The following is an 8,880-nucleotide window of genomic DNA, read 5'->3' as shown; positions in this document are numbered from 1 at the left end:
TTTTCTTCTTAATAATTGTGATTTCCTCCTCTTCTATTGAATTTACTTGTGTAGTTGCGTTTTCCTCTTTCATTGAAGCACTTGTAAAGTGTAAACCATCACTCTTACCAATATATTTTTGTAAATGAAAACCTAAGAGAAAACAGAGGAACGAAGAATATTGTTAACCCCCAAATCATAGGGTGTGTACTGTGCAATCCTCCTCCATTGAAGCTCTAAGCCATGTTCGATTTCTTCACTAACGCCCTTCCATTTCTCTATTGTGAAATTCTTCTTAAATAAAATTACAATACTTCGTATTAACCCTAACTTATTAGCTTGAATTCATTGATTTCTTAAGTAAAATTACAATATTAACCCTAACTTATTAGCTGAAATGACAATTTTGCCCCTATAAAATTAACATGGACAAAACGACGCCGTATTACCGACCCAACTCCATCATCATCTTCACATTCAAACAACACTAAAAAACTATTCAATTTCCCCAGAATTCAAAAACCCCATCTTCCCCCCTTTTTCTCTCTCCTCTTCAAGAATACAAAACCAAAAGGCAAATTCAAAGCTTCAACAATGGCGGAAACCCTAACTCCAAATCCACCATTACAAAAACGAAGAGCTTCAATTTCTACTCGCTTACAATCTCCGAAAAGCCCCTTCTTCTTAGGATCCAACGACGACAAACTTGAACGCGCTCAAGCACGTGCCGCACGCGCCGCCGCTGTTCGCCGTAAAGTCGCCGAAGATGCTCTTCTCTCTCCTCCTTCTTCTCCTCCCTCGAATTCTTGCCTTGATGGTGATCAAATTATGGAGTTGTTTCGTAATTGCATCAAGCTCGCCAGTGAAAATGTCTGCTCTCTTTTCCTTTTTTTTTTTTCCGCCCATATTCGAAGTTTTTTCTGCTCTTGATCTGAAATTCCAGTGTTTCTTTGGGTGATTTCTGGGTTTCTGCTTTCTGCTTGGATTGGTGTAGTGTATTTTTTTTATTCTATTGAACTGTAATTTGTGAAATTCAAATGCCCTTATTTGTATTTTTTTTTTTGCTTGAATTGGTGTAGCTTAATGTACTGTATTCGATACCCTTTCTTGACTTCTGAGTTCTATTTCGTATGTTGTTACTTTGCTCGATTTTTGTAGATTAAATTCTTGAATTTTAGTAAAGATGCTGGATTTCTGTAATTAATTTATTTTTTAGGGGAATTGTTGGAAGTTAAGGAATTAAGTTTATGTCAGTGAGTTTATTGGTAGTCAGAACACAGAAGAACTAAATTTAGATTTTTTTGTTTTAATTTTGAATATATGGTTTTTGGGGACATTGTATAAACTGAAAAGAAAAAACCTTTTGTTTCATTGTTGCAATTTTTTTTGTGCCATTTTACATCATGTTGGAAAATCTTATATTCTGATTGAGCAAGGTGATAGTTAGAACTTAGGAGCCCTAGAAAACCATAATTTGCTCTTGGAGTTGTTTTTGATATCTATTTGCCCCCCCCCCCCTCTTTTATGTATGTCAAGGGGGTGAGGATAGTTGATGATTTTGTTTGAATTAGAGTTCTATTTTGGTTCTTTGGAGAGATAATTGGTGGATCGTTCCGTTGTACTACCCAAAGTTGGTCTATGTTATTTATTGAATTGTTATTTTTATTTTGGGAATACAGAAAATCAATCAGAAGAATACCTGGGAACTGAAGCTTATCGATCATCTCAGTGAGATTATCAAAGTTGAAGATGAGGATGATGCTGAGACCAACTTTCAAAAAGTAAGACACTACCTTACAACGCATTTCTGCAAATTCGTATACAGTGCCATTTGCTATGCATGAGATAATGTTCTGTGATAATCAAGTGAGAAATATGTGTGTTTGACATTGGAATGTATGTCAAGCATTTAGATACCATTGCTTTGTTTTGATCCTTCTGGAATTATCATGGATGATGGATGTTTGATTGTGTTTATTGATGATTGTATGTATACTTGTACTTTTTTTCCGACGTTTTATCTACATGGGTTTCTTTGCGGTTCTACTTATCTGTAATAAGAACAAAGGATTCATTGAGTCACAGAGAATCAGCTTTATCAGCAATTATGATTTATCTAGTTCTCCTTAATTTAAGTAGTTCTGGGGATAACAATTGAGTTTACCAAACATTGTATAAACTTGTCTTCCTTAAGTGTCTTTCACAACCTCTAAATCTCTATCATTGTTGCGCAGGCAAGTTGCACACTGGAAGCTGGGGTGAAGATATACGCACTGAGGGTAGATTCTGTACATTCCGAAGCATATAAAGTCCTTGGTGGAATCAGTAGAGCTGGTCTTGAAGATCAACAAGGTTTGGCATATGTGTGAAACTTAATGCGCCATCATTGCTAAGTTTGTTTTTATTAATTATTATGCAAGAGAAGCAAAGGTTTTTAAGTGGTCAAATTAGAATTGAGTATTTTCCTTGTATGCCTGTATTAGTGGTAGAATTGTTTGCTCATATGTGATTCCTTATATAAGGATAAGATTTATTGTGCTGAGGTAATTGCTGGCACCTTAATTCTAGTTCACTTGTTTGCTAAAGACCTTAAGTGTTTCAGTTTGCTTTTGTAAGGTAGCATCTTGAACATTCCTTGTACATTTGATTTTTCTCTTGCTGTTTGGTCTGATGTTATATGATATATTGGTGGCTGGGCAGAAACTTTAGCAGGAGACAGTGAAAGCAATGAGCAAGATGTTGATCAGCCCAAAAAGGAGTCAGAGAAGAAGGTTGATTTTTTTTTTTTCCTAATACGTTTATCTTACCTTTTCATCATAATGGTGTTGGGTTTATTATTTTTTCTTATGCTAATGGATGCACTTGCAGTTATCACCTCTGTCAACACTGGAATCATCTTTTGAGGCTTTGAATGTCAAGAAGCTTGATGGTAATGGACATAGATGCCCATTTGTCTATTCAAGCTTGTGTTCCTCTCACTTTGCTTTATGATATTCACTTTTTTTTATTGTTTTCTAGTTTCTTTTGCTGTGGACCCTCTGTATCACCAGACAACTGCGCAATTTGATGAGGGTGGGGCAAAGGGTCTTCTTCTAAACAACCTTGGAATTTATGGAGGGTGCCGAGTACTTTTTGACTCACAAGAAGTCCCAGCAAAGTGCATTTCTTCTACTAATGATACTAATTCTTCCAATCTTATTGACATCTCTTTTGTTGGCGGTAAGCAGGTGAAAGTTATTCAGTTTATGTTTGCATCTGTTGGCCTAATGTTTTACTCTTGTTCTTTGGCAGATTGCATTGACCAGATGGTGACAAACATGAACACAAAGAAAGATATATGCCCTACTTTTAATGCGATAGCGGAGCAGCTTGATGATAATAGTTTGCAACAAAGGCAATACCAGAGTAGTCAGGACTCTGTATGTGATGTTGATGCAACTGATGATGTCACAGTTGAGTTGAATGGGGGTTCAGAGTTTACGAGCGTTACTGAAGTAGATGATGATAAAGGCTGTGAGCTAGATGACGGTTCATATGATCATGCTGAGGCATGCCCATTTGATAATAATGATGATGCATACAATGCTGATGAATGTTTTGACATCAGTGATCAGCACTTGAATAATCAGTATGAGGTATTTTGTCACGCTTAGTTGATAACTTGATATCAGATTTTTGAGTTTTGATGTAATTGCTTATTTTGTTCCTTTTCTTTAACATAGAATGTATTGGATATTTCTGATTTTACAAAAGTCGACTAATATACATTAAATTTATTAATGCTGTAAAGTGAAATATCTGGAAATGTAGGAACAAGAAGCTTCTATGTCTACCGAATTTGATGATTATGACAGATTTGACAATGTTGCTTCCCTTCTTTTGGGGGTTTCTGGAATTACATCAACTCAAAATGCATGGGCTGGACCTGACCATTGGAAGTACCGAAAGTCTAAAAGTCAGTTGAGAAACTCCCTGCTCACTTTTTTCCACCTTTCCTAATTAATCTGTGGTTTTTGCAGAAGTTGACTTGGCTTTGATTCTAGCTGCAGGTACGGAGAGTGTTACTGCTCAAGACAGTGAATTGGTTGCTGCAGCCAAGAGGCAGAAAACAAAAAAAGCTTCAGAAGCAGATATCAATTTGACAAAAACTTTGGATGAAGACTTGCCCGATATTTTTGCACCTCCCAAAAATCCCAAATCTTTACTGCTTCCTGCCAAAAAAGTGCCTTGCTCCAACAAACTTCCAGAGGATTGTCATTACCATCCTGAGAATCTTGTGAAATTGTTTCTTCTTCCAAATGTGATGGTAATATATGTATTTTTTTCTTTACTTTTTTGTTGTTGTGGTGGTGGTGGTGGTGTGGGGTTTAAGAAGGATACATTCAATTCAGCTATCCTGTTAGGTAGTATGAAGGGGAACAAAGGCATATACACCAATGAAGATAGAATTGCAAACTTATCCCCAAACAAAAGACCTCAAAAAAACATACAAATGAATCCAACATAATTGAACAGACTCATAAACTATGCAGGAGCTACTATAATACGCGACATAAAATTGAACTGATGTCATGGAAAGAGCTCTGGTGACATATGTACCTGACTACCTGTTATTAGATAAAGTGTTGCTGTTATTCCTTTTTTTTTTTTGGCTTTTTTTCCCATTAAAGAAAAACCTTATGGAAGCTTTCACTTAATATGATAAAAATATATGGGTTATTAGGCCAAGTTTGGAGTCTATAGACATCTTATGCTTGATTTAGTAGGTAAAAAGTTTTGCAATCTCAGACTCTCAGTTACGCTGTTCTATATTTTTGTTGATTTGTTTTTGTTTGATGTAATGAATTGAATTTGAAGAAAAGTGGTTGTAATATTTAAGCATTAGAAGTGCTGTCAATCAGTTGTAATCGTAATAGAAGGTGGATTTGGGTTCTCAGCCAATCAGTTTCTTAGGTGGTTGTAATATTTGAGCATTAGTTTTGCTGTTATATGCCCTGACAGCAGCTCAATAAGTGTTTTATTTGTGATTTTGTGTTAGTACATCAGATTAGGAAATATAATGGATGAGTAGCTTGTTATCTCAGGTAATTAAACTGATAGCTTGGGTTGCTGTTCATCTGCTTAAAATAACTTTTTGCATTATATTGATGCAGTTCAGTATTGAATTAGAATACATTTGAGTTGAATTTGCAAATATTCCTGGGGACCCTATTTATGGATACTTTTTTTCCTATTAAAATTTTGTTTGTTGTATAATGGACTTAACAGAGGGAATCAGCTAATTGCCTAATCTTTTAGCTTCATTATTGAATGGAGGAAGGGGACATACTTCTGCACTAAAATGTACTTTCAGCAAATTAAAGCATTTCCCTTGAGAAATTCTTTGTGTCCTGTCTCCTCTTCTGTCTTTTGAGTTATGACTGTAGGGGTTGTGTTGTAAATTGTAATCTTTTGGAAGCATTGAAGTGTAGAACTGTAGGCTATGTTTCGGTGTATGGGTGCTGTAATTGAGTAGCCTAATATATGTTGATAGGCTATTATATACACCTGAAACCAATTACTGCTTGTGGAAACTCCTCTAAGGTTGATTCTTCTCTTTTGATTTCTTTTGTATTGCAGTGCCTTGGGAAGAGAAGACGAAGAAGAGTGACAGGTATAACCTATTAAATTATATTCAGCTTATCCTTTTCTCATCTATTTCCCTCTCCGCCTTTGTCACTTCAGTGCACCATATCGTCCATATGTCCTTGAATCCCTCCTGTTATCTTTATGCTGATTCATACAATTGCTATTTTCTCTTTTTGGTTGTTTCTTCCATATTATTAGTAATCTGTTGCCATAATTAAGTACAAGTTTTACCTCATTTTTCTGATTCTTACTCTTTCCGTTTGAATAATTATGTAATAAAGAGATGGAATTTTAGAACATTGAACACATCTGTTTCTATTGTGTTTATTCCTCTCTTGTTAAGTCAGTTTTCACCAGCTCTACACAACTCTCAGTATTTTTTTTTTCCTCATTCTGGATATAGTGAACCAAACCTTGCTAAGATGAACGACAATCTTTCTCACAGTTTAGGAATGGATAGAGATAAGTGATTTGGGTGCTTTCTTACCCTGGACCTACTTAATTTTGCCATCCAACTTCCCACTTCACAATGTTGAAAATTTCCAGTGTAATTTATGGGTAAATTTGTACAGATATAGCTATATAATTCTGGAATCTCTAAGGGGTCCTAGTCTTACACACTTTTAATGAGAATGTGATTCTTGAATTAACTATTAGGGCTTGTTCTCTTACGTTGAAATTCAGTTCAGTTCAGTTCAGTTTAGCTCAGTTCAATTAAGTTCAGTTCAGCTCAGTTCAGTTCAGTTCAGCTCCTAATTTCCTTCTCTTATAAAATATTCATTTCAGTTCAGTTTAGTTCAGTTCAGTTCAGCTGAATTCAATCAATGAGAACAGACCCTTAGTCCTGTGTTTTTCATGAATCAAGGCATTTTGAATTAACTTTTAATCCTCTGTGTTTTCATGAATCAAGGCATTTTGTAAAGTGCATGAGCAGTGAGGTTGACATGTGACGATGTTTTAACTAAATAATTTATAGGTATTGACACTTCGTAACGTTATTGAACATGTTTTTTTTTTTTTTTTGTCTTTCCTTTTAATAAATTTTCAAGATAATGAGTCCTGGGAAGAAGGAGGTGGTTTTAGTGGAGCGTTTGCTGCATGGGACAATGAAAGTGCTTATAGTGGCCCAGATAATGATGCTCATAGTGACATAGAGGAACAAGATATACTGATCTCCCAACCTCGCCAGGTTTGTCTGAGCTTAATTTCTGCCATTGTTTTTGGCTTATCACTTTTAAGGTGTATCTTATGGAGGAAAAAATCTGACGGCGTCCCAGAAATATCCATGTTATCTTGGTACTTGCGCTAAGTGGTTCATCTTGTTTTTGTCTGATTGTTTTTGCTACTATCTACAGTAGTAGTTAGGGTTGAAATTGTTTTTTCCTTATTATGTCACCTATTTCATACTAATTCCTTTGGGTTGACATCTCTATTGGTTTATTTCATGGCCTCATGAATGATTACCTAATAGTTTCTTTCTATTTGATTCAACAAGCATGCTCTAATCAGGTATGTCCAAATTTAGGTTAACAAAATCGAAGTTCAGTATGATAAAACAGCAAAGCAAGTTGATGTACATTTGCTGAAGGAGACACTTTGGGATCACATAGGTGGGTTTGTTCAAGCACCTGAAACGGTGAGTACACTTATTTAGCTTCATCCTAAGGATTATTGGCCTTTACTACCACGTGCTTTTGTTGTAGTATAGCTTTACACAAATTACATATCCACATTACACAATTATTGTTGCCTTCCACCTCCTTCCCCTTTTTTTCAATATATTAAAGGAAAAATAGAGATGAATAAGAATGAAATGTGGTCATGTGTCTGAAACTCTGAATTAGAAGAGATCCTGTGTATGAATTGGCAAGCTTAGGTGACTTAGGTCCCAGGAGAGAACTGTGGGGGTGGGGGGGACTCTGGAGGAATGTTCAAACATATTTTGCCTTGCAGCTCTTAATTTGATGGAAGATAGGTATATTGGTCTGTTTTGAATTTGCTTTGATTTTAAAATTTTGATGTCTCTTCTGTGCTACATTGCCAGAATGATCATGAAGAGGCCATATCATTCAACCAAGTATTGGCCACCTTCCCTGATGATTGTGGTGCAGCAGCAGCCCGTGACATATCCCCTCATCTATGTTTTATCTGCCTTCTGCATCTGGCCAATGAGCACGGGTTGAGGATCGAAGGCTGCACAAATATGGATGACCTAAGTATACATCTTCCTGTCTCTTCCTAGGACACAGGTAAAAGTTTAAGCCTCGCATTATATAGTTTTTGTCACCTAGGCACCTAGCTAATATTGTCTACATGTTTGCCTAATTTTGACATTTGTTGTGGGTGAAGTTGGATTTTGTTAATTTGTAAGTGTAGGTTATCTTGCTTTGCTCAAACAAGCAGTATATCCTTGTCCCATCTCATCAATTTCTGAAACTCAACATCAAAGCTTGTTTGAAACATGTAATTTTCATGGTTTTGTCATCCTAGGATACGCAATTATGCATTTTTGTACTTCACAGCTGGCCTGACCAGCCAAGCACTTGTCTACCGGCCAGCCAAAGTAAAGAGGGCAGACAAAGAAATTGTCTGAGCATAGAAAAAGCATAACCTTTCGATCAGTCAAAATACTGTGGTTTTTTATGCAAACATAGATGCTTAATCTATATGCAAATATCAATATTGTTAATACGTTTATGTCTTAATCTCAATAATGCAGGTTGTAGCTGATGTTGCTGAAATCAAAGCATACATTATGAAGACGTTGGTGTTTTAACATTTCAGACCTTGTACTTATTAACCAGTGTGATAATTTTATTTGTACTGTGTATAGCCGTGCCACAAACAGGCATCGCTATAGTCACTGGCAGACATTATAATTATAGCAGCAGATGAATTCCGGTTGTGGTGTCTTTGGTATATCAGTTTCTGCTTGAAACAAGTGCAAGATTTGATCTCAGCAGCCACGGCCAGATGTAGTAAACCTGTGGTGTGAATCTAATGAGGTATAGTGACATTGTAATTCTTTTGACTGTTGGTGTTGTGACCTAGCTCAAAGCCTGCAAATGGTGGTGTATTATGTATCTGTAGACTGTAGATAGCTGAAACATCAGCGATTTTCTTTGTATGTTCATATTACAGCAATGTGTGCGTTTGGAAAAGGGAATAATGGGTGTAATGATAAAATTCTGTTCTGCTTCTGCAAAATGTACTCTAGTCTTATATTCAACATACGCTACCTCTGCTTTACATTGTGTACTATACTTGATTAAT

At 36.0% G+C, this 8,880-nt stretch overlaps 1 protein-coding gene across 2 annotated transcripts; it reads left to right on the top strand.

The window, feature by feature from the left end:
- Nucleotides 1–302: 302 nt before the first annotated feature.
- On the top strand, nt 303–8,880 carry LOC110723888 (condensin complex subunit 2-like). 2 transcript variants are annotated; one of them, XM_021903294.1, is made up of 14 exons: nt 303–849; nt 1,659–1,760; nt 2,214–2,331; nt 2,680–2,750; nt 2,848–2,908; nt 2,998–3,198; nt 3,271–3,614; nt 3,790–3,934; nt 4,029–4,285; nt 5,599–5,632; nt 6,657–6,796; nt 7,133–7,243; nt 7,652–7,856; nt 8,327–8,880. In XM_021903294.1, the coding sequence occupies exons 1-13, from the start codon at nt 574–576 to the stop codon at nt 7,847–7,849; spliced, it is 2,058 nt and encodes a 685-aa protein (XP_021758986.1). In that variant the 5' UTR covers nt 303–573; the 3' UTR covers nt 7,850–7,856; nt 8,327–8,880. The 2 variants fall into 2 exon arrangements, with proteins under 2 accessions (XP_021758986.1, XP_021758985.1); XM_021903293.1 differs by having other exon boundaries at nt 4,023–4,285.

Source organism: Chenopodium quinoa, unplaced genomic scaffold, assembly GCF_001683475.1.
Source record: "Chenopodium quinoa cultivar QQ74 unplaced genomic scaffold, ASM168347v1, whole genome shotgun sequence".
Taxonomy (NCBI): domain Eukaryota; kingdom Viridiplantae; phylum Streptophyta; class Magnoliopsida; order Caryophyllales; family Amaranthaceae; genus Chenopodium; species Chenopodium quinoa.
This window is presented reverse-complemented; position numbering and strand designations above follow the sequence as displayed.